Raw genomic sequence first — 16,030 nt, forward strand, 5'->3', positions numbered from 1 at the left:
AGGGGATAATAAACAAAGAATCTAGACAAAGAAGTAAAACATTACAGAACTTTTTCATGGGGTGTATAATTATGCTCACATACCAAGTACAAATAGGTGATAAGAAATCTTCAGCACAAATTCAAAAATTCCTTAAAAAGAAATTAAAAAATGAAAACAAAGCCCCAGAACAAAAGACCAAGTATTCAGTTTGCAAAATCACAGTGTGGATTCACAGTGACTGAGGAAGAGGTAGAAGAGATTAGTATAAACACCAAAGCAATTTTATCTGGTAAAGACAGTTCATCGATTATACTAAAACATTCTACAGCTACTGCTCCTGACCATAAAACTCAATGTGTAAACCTAAAGGATCCATGTATAAGTGATACCCTGCAATAGGAAGGAACAATGACCTTGTAATTTTAGCATTAAGAAATAAATCTGGAGAGATGAGAGCATTCACTTTTGTGTAAAGCTGCATATCATATTACTTATTTGCAGTCAGAGCTACTCAGGATACTTCACAAGTAATCTCTTTAGAATAACATTTGCAGAAAATCTTAGGAAGAGGAAAAAGGGAAGGATGCTCCATTCTTCACAGCAAGATAGGTTTTTTTTTTCCTTAGAAAATAATTCAATTGTGTTGCTAATTTTGCCTTCCCACCTCAGATGGCGAGGTACTATGGCTAAGAACAAACTGAACATAAGTTGCATTTCTATAAGCACTAAATTGTTGTGTTGTTTAGTTGCTAAGTCATATCTGACTCTTTTGCAACCCCATGGACTGTAGCCCTCTAGGCTCCTCTGTCCATGGGATTTCTCAGGCAAGAATACTGGAATTAGTTGTTATTTCCTCCTCCAGGGGATCTTCCTGACCCAGGGATCAGACCCGTGACTCCTATATTGCAGGAGGATTCTTTACCACTGAGCCACCAGGGAAATATAAGCACTAAATTATGACAGTCTAAATGTGGCTGAATATATGGTACTTTTTACAAAATATTACATATTATAGTAAGTGGGAAAATCTAAGCAGAAGTTATCATCTCTGAGCTTTATTCTTACCCTGGAATATTCATTTATGGTACTTGTGGTGTGTGTTTCTATGTGTCTCTTAAATAAAATTGTTCATGTGGCAAAGACTTTGACTTCCAAAGATTCAGCCTAAATACAAATCATAAAGTCCAATTTAAATGTAATTCCTCAAAGAACAAGAACAAAACCTCTGCAACTCCAAATTCTGGTTCAGCCACTAGAAGTAACAGTGAGATTTGGGTAAGTCGCCTAACAACTGTGTGCCCATGCTTCCTCCCTTGTGAAAATGAGAGAACACAAGTAGATCGTTAAAATTAACTAGGTCTTTTCAAACAGCAATGTAGGTGCCCGTAGCATTTGTTTTTACTGGGCTTACTTGAGGTTGTGTAGATGTTTGTTTATATAATGGCACTTTATTCTCTGTTGAAGAAAACCTTCAGCTCCATCATCCCACACACGAACTACTTCCGCTCTTACTTGAAAGGAAATTCCTTTTCAAGGTTCACAGTACATTAGAGACAGCTGCATTGCTGAGCTCCCTCCAAAAACTGTAAAAAGCTACAGATGTAGCCCATGCATGACATGGATCATGAAAACGAGACATTCTCAAACACTCAGATTGCCCCTTCTGTTACCCTTTTTTCATGCTGTATTTTCCGGGGTGCTGGCTGCTTACATTAAGCACTATGTGTATGTTTATTGTAAATCAGGTCCCTGAGGGGATGCAGGAACTTTCTAAAGTGACTATCCTGAGTGCTAACTTCCAAAGGAAGATAAGGTGAAAAGTACATTTCCATTTAATGACATTTCAACAACAGTCACTACCCTATTCACTTCTAAAGAGGCAATCCTCACTTCAAACCACACATTCCCTGGGTGTGTTTCCATACTGCCCTGGAACTCATAAGTGTTTGTCTGGAAAACTCAATTCTGGACTCAGAACCAATAAAACAAAAATACAACACTAGGTAAGAATTCTGGCATAGAACTTTTCCAGCAGAAGAAGAGAGTTATGACTTGGTTTATTTCAGAACAGTCACCAAAACCGCCTACATTGCTACAAAGACAAACTATCTGCATTAGGAATAACATGTTGAATATAATTAGAGGGGGGTACAGGGCTCAGGGAACCATGACATTTTATTTTCTTGGGCTCCAAAATCACTGTGGACGGTGATGGCAACCATGAAATTGAAAGACGCTTAGTCGTTGGAAGGAAAGGTATGATCAACCTAGAGAGTGTATTAAAAAGCAGAGACATCACTTTGCTGACAAAGGTCCATCTAGTCAAAGCTATGGTTTTTCCAGTAGCCATGTATCGATGTAAGGGTTGGACCATAAAGATGGCTGAGTGCTGAAAAATTGATGCTTTCGAACTGTGGTGCTGGAGAAGGCTCTTGAGAGGCCCTTGGACTGCAAGGAGATCCAACCAGTCAATCCTAAAGGAAATCAACCCTGAATATTCATTGCAAGGACTGATGCTGGAGCACCAATACTTTGGTCACCTGATGCAAAGAGCCAACTCTTTGGAAAAGACCCTGACACTGGGAAAGACTGAGGTCAGGAGAAGGAAGAAACAGTGGATGACGTGGTTAGATAGCATCACCAACTCAATGGATATGAGTTTGAGCAAACTCCAGAATATAGTGAAGGACAGGGAAGCCTGGAGTGCTGCAGTCCATGGGATCGCAAAGAGTTGGACAGGACTTAGCAACTCAACAACAACAGGGCTCAGAAGCGTTTCAACAACAATAAGGAGCTTTCTGAAGGTGGTTCACAGAGCCAAACTCTGAAAAGATTTCCAAGAGCCAACCAGATGTCCTATGACAATCTGGAGAGAGAAATGACTTAATTAATGTACCTGAATGTACATTAATTTGGGATTCACATTTTTGTTTCACCCTCCAAGAAATCCTTCATTCCAGATTTGGATTCTTCCAAATAAATTAAGACTTAGGATCCCTTCTTCATCATTAGGGACAATATTTTAATAATGTCAGGACAACTGTTTCATTAAACAACAGGCTATACTAATGCAGTATCTTAAGAAAGAACACCAAAACCAGATATGTAGGTAAGTTATTTCTGAAACAAACTCTGACGATTCTTTTTAAATACCATTAATATAAATAAGTTTCTTGGTCAGAAAAGGGGGGTTAGAGGTTTTGTCTGCAGGTAAAGAATGAACTGAAATTTATTAACTCTAATGCAGTGTGTGCCAAATCCCTTGAGGTAGCTTAATCAACTGCAGCTTTCTGGGCTCAGCTCCCAAATACTTGGTTCAGTAGATCTGGGATGGGGTATAGGGGACTGCATCTTTAAAATGACCTTCAGTGACTCTGATGTCGGAAATACACTGAACCATGCTGTGAGGAAAACTGCAGACTCCTGGTTTCTCGAATGGATCACTGCTGATTGCCACTGCTCATCAACTAATTCTCATTCACTAGCCACTGCAGCAGGCCCCTCACCCAGCCAGTGGTCACCGCAACACCTGCATAAAATCCTCAAGTCCTTCCAGTCAAGCCAGGAAGAGGCCAGAAAATCACCTGATCCTGAATTCAGGTCTCTCCTGCCACACGGCACCAAGCTGCCACAAAGAAAACACATTGGCCAACTGCTATATTATTGTTGGCAAGCACCGAAATTTGCTCAAAACCTTTACAAATGAAACCCAGCTGCCTAAGCTCAATACCAGATGTCTTCTACAATGTGTGGCTTTGATAGATTAAATTGAGCATAAGAAAGAGATGAAATATATGAAAATCTAATTTGCAAGATGTTTGTCATTAAGTCTAACAAAAAAAGACAGAAAATTATATTTTTCACTAGAAGAGGTTAAGTAGGGTAGATTAACAATATTCATAACTACCAAAATGCATTTTATGAATAAACTGTTTAGTGTCTTTTTAAAAATACAGCCCAAAACAATCTTCAAAAATACCCACTGAAAGAATGTCTTATGTCAGTAAAATCATTCAATTTATCATGAGGGTCCTTTTCCTTTAAACCCATTCCCCAATTTGAACACATTTTCATTCAGGGCATAGGAAATTAAGTAGGAAATATTTAGTGATAGTGTCTGATTTCAATAAACTGTAATACCCTATGAAAACATGCATATAAGAAACATATGTATGCAGGTATATATAATATGTATAAGAAAGTATGGAAGTAAAAAGGCAACTTGTTTAGTAACCTCAATTAAGTGGCATCTACCCTTCTTCTGTTACGTCCTGATGAAACTTTTTTGTTGTTTTCCAGGTCACCGGACAGTTCTCGATAACTCAGCTGATTTAAGCGCCTGAGTTAAACTCAGAACCAGTTGAATATTCCTCCAATGAGCTGCACATCCCCTCACTTAAATGAGTTAATAGTTAATGGGCAAATATAGCATATTACTCTTACAACATTAACCTTTACTTTTTTCAAAAAAGAAACATATAAATCATAATGGAATTTAAAAACAATAAGCAACTGAGCATATTGACTCTAACCAAGATAAACATTCCATTGAGATTTAGCCCCATAAAAAGTGCACCATCATTAAAAGTACACACAATTACAATTAGCAGGTTATTATTTTTCAGATTTGAAAAATATTGTCATAGTTTTCTTTTAGAGAAACCAAAATAAAGCTGAAGATTTTAGCAAAGACATAGTTTCAACATGAATATTTCTACAAACATAATAGCAGAAAGATAATTTTATGCAAAGTTTACAAAACAAACCTGGCCTCAGATTTTCTGAAGCTATATACTATTGGCCTTGGCATAGTTTAAAGGAAAACAGAAATAATCATAAAGAATTTTAAGATGCCATATTATATTAAATTCTCTCACACTTGGCTGATATCTTATCAATGCAGTTCCCACAACGCCGAAGTTCCACAATTGATGCAAAACTGATATCAGTAGCTATTTCCTTACCTTTAAAACTCCTGTTAAAATTGTGAAGATACTAAGATAAATATGGGGACATTAGGTCCTCGCATTATGACCACAGGATACTATCAAGCAGTAAAAACCTACGCACCAAAACCAGTCTTCTGCATGTACTTAAGAGGTTTTTAAAAAGTGAATTTGTTATGTATATTCATTCTCCCCTGGACTCCAAAAGGGATCAAAAGCATAGTTTCAGACACTCAAGTTCCCAGAATCTAATCTAATGAAACATATACTGCTAGCCACAAACTTGTGGCCTTTTTAGGGATCAAAATGTAAAATTTATGAGATATTCTTTGTGAGACATATGATGTGCAACTACTTGTTTCAATAAAGGAGTGAAAGTTATATGTAACAATCTGACAAAGCTAAATCTGCCAAGAGATTACAGTACTTGTTTCATGTATTATTTTTGCCACCACCTTTAGTATCTTGAGTTTCCACAGCATCTTTTCTTAAAGAGTAAAGAAAATCATACCACTTCAGTTACTATTAAAATCAACAACTTTTTGTAGTGACATTTCCTGAATACCAAAGTTGATGTAAAAAATAAAGTACTTTTTAAAATTTAAATTTATTTATTTTAATTGGAGGCTAATTACTTTACAATATTGTATTGGTTTTGCCATACATCAACATGAATCCGCCACGGGTGTACACATGCTCCCCATCCTGAACCCCCTTCCCACCTCCCTCCCTGTACCATCCCTCTGGGCCATCCCAGTGCATCAGCACCAAGCATCCTGTATCCTTCATCGAACCTGGACTGGTGATTCGTTTCTTATATGATATTATACATATTCTTTTTTATAATTTTTCTACTCATATAGCTAATAAGTCACTTAGTAGCCAATAGGAGTTCATTATAAGCAAAGGAATACTAGAGGTATTCATATTGCTATTTTAAATTCCAGTAGCAGTTATATTAGGTGTTTTTGATTGTCAACCTAATCCAAAACTTCTTCTAGAACAAACTTCCACTGTCCCCAGTGTCAATTACTGTCTGGTGCCCATCTTGGCACCGGATGACTATGCATACTATTTGACTCACATCTGATTACTGTTTAGGGTCAGCAGTCAATCAAATTCTCTCTCCAAAGAATTAAAAACAAGAAACAGTGAAATGTTTATCAGTTAAGTTTGGAGAGCTAAGCAAAGAAGCTCTTCAAATATCATAAAATGCAGACACTGTTTTGGGTCATGCACAAAATAATGAGTATGTCTAAGGAGGTAGACTCCTCTGTAGGCCAAGCACTGTACTAGGCACTTGAATTCAGCAATAAGTGAGACGGACGTGGTTTTTCCTCTGAGAAGCTGGGCTTTCAGCAGGAGAGTGACACATACAATGATACATCACATGTACTATAAAACTGAAACAAAACTTACAATGAGGGGTTATAGCAAGTGGATCTCATTTAATTTGGATTGTTAGGGAAAACTTAGTGATACTTAAGCAAATGAATAAGTAGAGTAGAAAGAATTTTTGGGGCTATGGAAACTACATATGTGGAAAGGAAGAGGAGTCTGGATCCTTCCGGAAAGGAAAGGCCTTTGTGGCTTGCTGACCACTGAGTAGTGAGATGAGCTGCAAAGGAGTCAGAGCCTCACTGATGCAAACCTGGAAGGACGTAGAAAGGTCTGGATTTTATAATGCACGGAATGTCTGGTAACGACTTGTAGACAGAAAGAAGGGAAAAGACACACAGAGAAAAGAAGGCAATGTCCATGAGGTCCCTCACAGACATGGATGAGTAGAAACTCAGGTCCTGTGGCCTCTCTGGGTCCCATGAGGCTTGTGTTTCCTTTAGCTTTTCTTTAGGTCTCCATTCAACTTCTTCCTCTACTTAAGTTTCTGTTCTTTTGCCCAAAATATCAATACTACTAATGTGATCTTAGACACATTATTAACTAATATGGAAGCTAATTAGTTTTGGGAGGAGTGTGATGATGGAGCTGATATCAAGCAAGATATCAGTTAATCCAAAAGCCACAGCTCCTCTAGCATAAAGTGAAAAGTAGCAGGGCCTAGAAATAAGAATGAGGTTATTCTGAGCCCATAGTCAAAAAATCATCCTTAGGTATTTTAATATGAATATTTACACACACAAGTCTATTATGATGAGCAGAGTGATTATTTTACAGATGGAAAAAAGTATAATAATCAAGACCAAAAGGGTCCATCTGAACTTAAAATGTAGCATAAGAAAGCTTGATAGACAATGTAGCTGATTTTAATTGTCAGTACACTGTCTTAAAGATTTGCCTAATGTCCTGTCTGATTCTAAAACTGAGATATACATTTGAAAAGTTAGCAGAAAAAACATATTCATAAATTTGTTCCTAGCAGTTATTTTAAGTCAATAAAAGATTGGTAAAATGGTATTTCAAATTCAACTGGCTCACAAAGACAAAAAAAAAAACTAATCTGAACTCTGATCTATTATAACATTAATATTTTTTCAGAAGTTTTCATGTATTTGTAATTTAAAGGTTAAAATTATGTATGCACAGATATTGAGAGATACATATGCCTTAAATACATGGTAGCCATCACTACATATTTAAAGAAGATAACTTCTCATAACAAATGATAAAACTAAATAATTTGAGTTTACACTCAATAGTAATGTGAATGTGTTTAATCCAATCTACTCTGCAGAATTTAAATTGAGAACTATAATTGAGCCACTTTCCTCCCAGGTAAATTGCCACAGAGATCAAATTTCTTACATCTGTGATGCTCACCACAAGGTGCAGTTACTCCCGATTAACAGCCCAAGATTAATTGTTGGAAGTGCCACATAATAGCTGCAGTAGAAAACATTTTAAACACAGACCCCTGTTTATGCATTTAACAGATGTGTCGGTCTAACAGCTCAGATTTTCACTATAGTGTGCCATATGGCAACAAGGATCATTTTTCACTTAAAAATATTACCAAAAATCAATGTCCTATACCAATAGTACCATTTTAATTTTGAAACTACACATTTGCAGCAATGTTTGTTATCCTCCTGTTACTGCATTTCCTATTTGTCTTAATTCTACTGAAAATATTTAATAGCGTAGATTTTTTTTTAACAGTTTTAAATTAGTGTCAACCAGATCAAACACAAATATTACAGTAGGAAATGTACGAAATACGACCTGGCAATGAAGTAGCAGGATGTAAAATCCTGGTTATATAAAACTGCAGGGGCCATGGAGACTGGGACCTGCTTTTGTTCATTGGGTTTGGGGGTTTTCCTCTACTCCAAAAGAGCTAGTACCTACTTCCTATCTTGCCTTTTTTCCCAGTAACTCTTCATTGATATAGAGTTACTCCTAAAGACCGAAAGTTGGCTACCAATTTTTATTTTAATCTGATTGCTGTAATAATCTATTACTATGATTTTCTGGAGGGGGGCACAGGCACTGTGAAAATTTTCACATACACGTTTAACAAGAAGCCAAATAAACATCTCACCTCTTAAAACGCCAGAGCGTGAGGAACATCCTTGTCAGGAAGGGTGCATTGTTGCCACCGATGTGTTAGAACAAACAGAAAGCATCCTTTACTTTTTAGGTCCCTCAATCTATCACCTTTATAACCTCACTATATTCCTCTGGCAGAACTTCACAAGAATGGTAGTGGCCAAAATGATGCTAAACACTGTCTACACGTTGTACTGTGTTCATTAGGATCGCCTGTAATTCCCTACTGTGATTTAAGAAACAAGGGGCAGGGTGGCATCAAGAAATCAATCTCTAAAATACTATATTTCAAGCAGAAATGAACACTACAGCTCTTTACCATTACAGGCCGTCTTTTCACTTTTAGAAGGAGGCAATTCCACACTTCATGATCTCGAGTTTTAAAAAATACATTCCTAAAGCAATCACAATGTGCCAATATAAAAAACACAATGTTCAAAACCTACCAACATGTACCCTTTCTCCCTTTTTTCTAAGACTCAAGTAAAACGTTTAAGATAAGATTTAAGCAGTGATAAGATTTAGGCTGATGAATCACCCCACACACAGGCCAACCTAGCTACTCTGTTCCACTTGCTGTGACTTTGCAGAGCTTTGTACCCACGCCAGGGTTCTTGCCTTGAGAATCCCAGGGACGGGGGAGCCTGGTGGGCTGCTGTCTATGGGGTCGCAGAGTCGGACACGACTGAAGCGACTTAGCAGCAGCAGCAGCAGTACCATTTAAGGTAGAATTGGAATAATGGACATATTCCTTCCATGTAGAATGTTTAGGTTTCCATATATTTAAATAACTAAATATTTGTATTAGCCTGAAGCACACACTCTCCAAATGTCTCAAGCTGTCATTTTGAAACACAGTTACTTTAAATAAGTATTTAAGGTCTCAGAACATTAATCTTGGCTTTGTCATTCACTTAATAAGTCATGACCACTACATAGGTCCGTGCTTCATATATACCTATCTTAGTGGTAATCATTCTTTCTGAAGTACATGCTAATTAATGATCATAACGCATTACAAGTTGTCAATGAATATTTAACTTCAGTAGTCAAAGTTACTTGGTCTTGGTTGAGCTCATAGTCTCTCTCTATAGTACACTCTGTTTTCATACAGGAAAATACATTTTTTCCAGGAAAAAAAATGAAACTTATTTTACACAAGGTTACAGGTAGAGAGATTCTTCAAAAACAGTGAAAATTTCATTAGTGACAAAGCTAGGAATAAAAAGTGAGATTCAGTACGTTAATCACAGTCTGCATTGCAGGTAAAGAACCCGCCTGCAATGTAGGAGACCTGGGTTTGATCCCTGGGTTGGGAAGATTCCCTGGAGGAGGGCCTGGCAACCCACTCCAGTATTCTTGCCTGGAGAATTCCCATGGACAGAGGAGCCTGGTTGCCTCCAGTCCATGGAGTCACAAAAAGAGGCAAATACAACTGAGTGACTAAGCACAGCACACTAAGATGAGCTATGGGATTCTTTCAAAGTCTTGTCTCAATTTCCATTTCCAGATTGGTTGTCTCCTATTCCTACACAGATTAGCATTATTCCTAATGACACTAATAATAGCAAACTCTTAGACAATAGTATGCACTATCACTCCTCTAAGTGCTTTGTATGTATCTAGTAATTATTTAGTAATCAAGTCAATCCTATGGTTAGTTATTATTATTATGCCCATTTCACAGTTGAGAAAATCAAGGCACCAATAAGACTCCTCATTTAGTTTACAATCTAGTAAGTGGTGAAGCTAAGATTCAAACCCAGGCATTCTTGTTCCAGAGTTCATACACTTAACCACTATGCTACGAAATAAATTAGTAGACACACACAGACCCACATGGGCACTCATATGAAAGGGCTCTGAACAGGGAGTTAAAAAGGTTATGCTTCACAGAAAGAAGCAGGGAATGTCTCTGGGCTTCAACCTTCTCACTGAAAAGTCAACCACACAATACTATCTTAAGGTGTATTCTAATCCTAATATTTATGATTCAAAGATTCAGTCTGTAACATATAGCCTCTTCACTTTTGACTGACATAATGATAAATAGTTTATGTATTCATAGGTTTCAAGGAAAATGATAAACAGGGAATGAAAAATTGCCCTTAGGCAATCAAGAAATAGTGGTAGCATGAGTAGAGGAATAAGATTTTTCACCTCATATATATCATGCTTTGAGTTTCTTCGGACATTCTTAAGAAAGTTTCCCTGAGGTCTTTCTGTCTCTTCTAGAAGGTACCAGATTATGACAATTTTTGGAAAATAAATTAGCCAACCAGGTAAATGAATTACATGTTGTTTCCTCATATCAACATACAAAAGTCTTTTGAATTACACGTATCTATAACCAGAAATTAAAAGCATTTTTTCATGGAGCCAAGCAACAAAATATAATACTTACATAGTGTCATGGAACACTGCGAGATTATGAAAAATTAATCTTATAAGTGTCAATCCAAATATATGCCAATTGGTAATACATGCTTCTCAAGTAAACAGTACTGCCAAACAAGTTCTGTTAAATGCATTCCCAGGATATGAGGCTGACCTGTAAATGCATTTCGACCTCACACATATTCCCTTTGTCACCTGGCTGAATTTTATAAAAGGGCTATTTCCTTATTTACAACTTTGTGACTTCCTCACTACCAATCACTATCACAGATAATTGTTCCATTTTAAGTTATCCTTCTTCTAAGTTGAAAATAGTTCAGCTACTTTCATAATTACTCTTTTAGCTCTTTAAAATAATTTTAATTTTTTTTTCTCCTTTAGGCAACTTTATACAAGAATAATTCTTCTGAACAAAATGATCATTTAAGAAAGCCCCTGTTCTTAAATATGGGTAAACATGACATATTCACAAATTACAATTATTGCCATTGTAAAACTACAGATTTACTCAATGCATCCATGTAAAATTACAATGAACTTCAAAGTTAATTAGCTAACTATAAAAAACCTAACAATACTCAAATAAATTTAAATGATCAAAACAAAGTTTATTACACTGTTTTCTTAAATTCATCATATAAACTGTCACAGCATGTTGACACTCAACCTCATCCTCAGAGTTCCAAACTAGACTGCACGTAATTAATCGCTAGAACAAACAGAAACTTCGCATCCCTTTTAAAATTATTCTGACACACTCTCTACAAAGCGTTGCCCCGACAGAGAAAGTAGTAAGGTTACAGAGCAGTTGGAGGATGGGAGCTGGAAATGTTTAGCCGTTGAACTTCTGCCCTGAACTTTCCCTTCTGTGATAAAAACCACGAAACCAGACATTCACGGAGCCCCCTGTCAGCACTGTACTGCGGGGCACTGATCTTCTTACCCCTCGTGTGCATAGACAGAAGAATGAGCAAGGAAATGTGAAGCTGCCAGTTTAGTTTGTCCAGCCAACCCATTGCAGCAGGAGAGCAGTCAATGTGACCTGCCTGTTTAAGCCTCCTGTTTCTTGCCTTTCCTTCTTTCACGGAGACTCCTCTGCTGCCACTCTTGTCAGAGCTTCCGGCAAGCCTGCCAGCAAGCCCTAGACAGGACCGTGAAAGACAAGCCTGTTACAAACTGGTTCTGTCACCACGGAGACTTCAACTGATCACCTCGTGGGGAGGACAACAAAGGGCGGTGAGGACCCCGGGCCGGGTTGTTTTCTTAAGAAAGGAGCCTGACCCAGCTGTCCACACAGAGGCCAGGGCAGGCGGGACTTCGCTCCGGACTGACCATGCCGAAGTCCCCACACCTCCTGGGCAGCTGTGGAGACATTCCGGAGATACACATACCTATACTGTGCTGACATGCAACTGCTTATTTCTTCTGTTAAAGGTTTTTGCTTTTTTTTTTTTTTTTTTCCCTCTGCCATGAATGGTAACTCTTTGGGAATCATAGAAAGACAAAGAGAAATAAAAATTTTTTCTTTGATAATACGATAAAAATGTTGCAACACATCCAAGTGTCACGTTATGGCATTTTCTCACACTACATCAACATTTATATAATGAGGCAAATGCTTCTGAATCAAGTGCATGGATACAAAAAAGGGTCCCATACAAAAGCCATCTTTAATGAATATTCCAAGTTGAAAGATTTCAGTTAAGCTATTCATTAATTAATTTGATATGACTATAGTTTGAAGTTTTCTACAGAGCAAAAAAAAAAGTACTGTGACCTAACCTATTTTATTATGTGAATAAAACCAAGGTAAGTTATTCAATGTTTTACACATTAATTATAATTGTGCCTCAATATAACTATGAATATTTTGTAATATTTCAACTTTCTAATGATATTCTGAGTGACCTGTCTGATACTAAGGGACTACAAGACTCTGATTCACTCTGGGAACTGTTGATAATTAAAGAACAGCAAAAAATATAAACAAATTTTCACTGTTATAGAAAGAAACAAAAGTAGTTATTAAATCTAATCCATTTGCATGATAAAGGATATATGAGTATGAGAGCAGAGACATAATTCAATGGTTATATCTAAGATAGCATTAGAATGCGTTTACTTGAAATTTTAAGAATAACTTTCTTGGAAAAAAAAATCTCTGCTATCTTCCCCTTCTTAAGAGACACCCCCACTTCTTTTCACACACACCAGCAACTCCCAGCACTATCCTAATGGATGGCATTCAAATCTATTCTCTGTCTTAGAGTAGCTGAACAATTGCTTGTTAGGATTTAATAAATGCTATTAATACTATCAAGCCAACATCCTCAGTTCCATTTCATGAAATGGAATTTCACACATAACCACATAGAAATTTTTGGAATATTCTAAGCTTTAACTACATGTTAAGCATTTCACAGAATCCACAGACCTTACTTCTCAGGAAAATAGAAGTTTGGGGAGGTAAATGAGATAATCTTTCAGTATCATTTATCCATATTCCTTTTAGGGAGACTGCGGCATACTAAAATGAATAAGAGAGATCAGGATCAAAGGGGTCACGTGAGTGAAGAGCAAACCAAAATCAAATAGAACCTCTTGTCCAACCTTTCTACATTCGGCTCAGTGCCACATCACAACATGGTTCCATTGCCAAATTGGAACCTAGCCTTAAGCTCTGGGATGACGAGTGAATGGCTAAAATGTGGGACAGTTCCCACTGCTCACATTTCCCCAATACGGGCATCCACAAATGGTACAAAGCATAAAGAGGGAATAGTTGCTCTTGCCCCAAAATCCTAATTCAGTTCAAAACAAGACATACCAGCAACCATTTCTGGTGAACTATGTGCTAGCTGAAGTAAATGCACTCAAGAGGTTCACAGTACCATAGAAAAAGCAGTGTATATGTAATAGAGAACTAAGTAAAAAACAGTAGTCACTTTAAAATGAAGTGTCTTCAAATGGAATAAAGATGGAAAATCAGAGTAAGGGATGGATTAGACTGGGCCCAACACTGAAGGCAGAGCTGGATGCTGAAATATGAATTGAACTTATACAGAGATAGAGAAGATGAAAAGAGAGGAAATTATATGAGCAAGGATTAGAGGCAGGATTAAATATTTTATATGTGCAATAGCATGAGACAAAAAAAATCTTACTGCAACAGATGGCTCCTATAGTAAATGGCTGGAAAGAAAGCCAGACAGAGTGGAAGCAGATTGTGTAGGATTCTGAATTAAGGTTACAGAGTTTAGGCTATATATCATATAAATAACCGACAGGCTTTTGAGCATGAACTGGCTTAATGAATTTTTATAAAGGTTTAAGATTTCAGAATATAAGATGAGTCTGTAAACCTGAATCTCCAATTATGTGAGTAGAGGGTTTCCCTTGTGGCTCAGCTGGTAAAGAATCCTCCTGCAATGCAGGAGACATGGGTTCGATCCCTGGGTTGGGAAGATCCCCTGGAGAAGGGAAAGGCTACCCACTCCAGTATTCTGGCCTGGAGAATTCCATGGACTATATAGTCCATGGGGTTGCAAAGAGTCAGGCACAACTGAGTGACTTTCACTTTCACTGGTAGCTCAGATGGTAAAGTATCTGCCTGTAATGCAGGAGACCCAGGTTCGATCCCTGAGTCAGGAAGATCCCCTGGAGAAGGAAATGGCAACCCACTCCAGTATTCTTGCCTGGAGAATTCCATGGACAGAGGAGCCTGGTGGGCTACAGTCTATGTGGTCTCACAGAGTCGGACATGATTGAGCAATTCTCACACACTCACTCATGTGAATAGAAGTGAAAATTAGAAGACTGACAACAGTTTTTCATTTAGTCAAAGTTTTTGGCAATACAGATCTTTTTTTTTTTTTAAACTTATACGAAGAAATTCAAGAGGTAGCCCTATTAATTCCCTCCATTTTGCCGTTACCATTTAACATATGCCAGGTTTCCCTGATGGCTCAAATGATAAAGAATCTGCCTGCAATACAGGAGACCCAGGTTCAATCCCTGGGTCAGGAATATCCCTTAGAGGAGGAAATGACAACCCACTCCAGTATCCTTGCCTGGAGAATTCCATGGACAGAGGAGCCCAGTGAGCTACAGTCTATGAGGTCACGAAGAGTCAGACACGACTGAGCAACTAATCCTTTCACCTTTCTTTTAGGTACCAACAATGCAGGAGATGTTGTATAAAACACACACTTCGATTCCAGACAAACAGGCTCAAAAGATCTTTAAAAAGTCTTGTAATGCAGATCAGAAATCTGACTTAGCAAAGAAAAAAAAAATCCATATTTGTATATGATTTAGCCCACTCACTGTAAAGTACACACCAAATGAGGCTTCAAAGAAAGCTCTGAGAGAATATTGAAAGAGGGGTATCAAATTGAATTTGTACACCTGAGAGGGGCAAGGAAAAAAAAAAAGACTGCAGCTAGTATTACCAATATGAATACGAGTCATCACTCTGCATAATCTGTAGAATTCATACACAGATGCACTCACTCTAGGTTTGTGGATCCATCTATAGAGAAAGTCTCTTTGTGTCATGTGTGTAATCTTAAGTAAATTATTTAAACTCTCTGTCCTATAATCTGCTCAGTACCTGTTAACATTGTTATACCAATAAGACAAGTAAATGAACAGAAGTTACTGAATACAGTGCCCAGTACATAGGAGGACATCAGAAAATAGTCAACTTCCTGACAACTTTCACTAATCACTCTACTGCCTCTTGACCAAAAAAAAAAAAAAAAATCCTTATTAACAATAATGTTCTTTAATATGACATTTGCCAAATTCTTCCTGTCACAAATAATATGATCATTAAAACAAGGATATTTTATATATATATATATATACACACACATACACACATACACACACAATATATCTTAGGATAATTGAGTTTTAAAAATTCATATTATACTCACAAAGGCAAATACTGATTTAATTATTTTATTTACCTCATTTATTAAGTCATTATGCAATTGAAGAAATACAAGAAGCAGTTTGAAAATATGAGACTACTTTTTAACAGTTTCAACTTGTGACTTATTTTCACATAAAACTCCCCCAAATCTCCTGATTTTATATATAGACACAGCTTTTTAAACTATATGTGGGGGACTGTGTCAAGTGAAGGGGGTATGGGAACATTACACCATACCTGCCTTTAGGACAAAGCCTAC

The 16,030-nt window shown here is 37.2% G+C and overlaps 1 protein-coding gene across 27 annotated transcripts in view; it reads right to left on the reverse strand.

Annotated features, from left to right (window-relative positions):
• BMPR1B (bone morphogenetic protein receptor type 1B) overlaps positions 1-16,030 on the reverse strand; it is a 449,057-nt gene that overhangs the window by 100,291 nt on the left and 332,736 nt on the right. Inside the window, exon 1 of one of the 27 annotated variants that reach the window (XM_059887377.1) lies at positions 11,879-12,207. The exons of 20 other annotated variants lie outside the window; for them this stretch is intronic. Coding sequence is in view for 1 of the 7 variants with exons in the window: in XM_005207719.5 (XP_005207776.1) it covers positions 11,776-11,848 (73 nt within the window). In the remaining 6 variants the exon portion in view is untranslated. 6 more of the 27 variants (XM_024993066.2, XM_005207719.5, XM_015471531.3 and 3 more) reach the window with 6 other exon arrangements.

This window comes from Bos taurus, chromosome 6 (genome assembly GCF_002263795.3).
Source record: "Bos taurus isolate L1 Dominette 01449 registration number 42190680 breed Hereford chromosome 6, ARS-UCD2.0, whole genome shotgun sequence".
Taxonomy (NCBI): Eukaryota; Metazoa; Chordata; class Mammalia; order Artiodactyla; family Bovidae; genus Bos; species Bos taurus.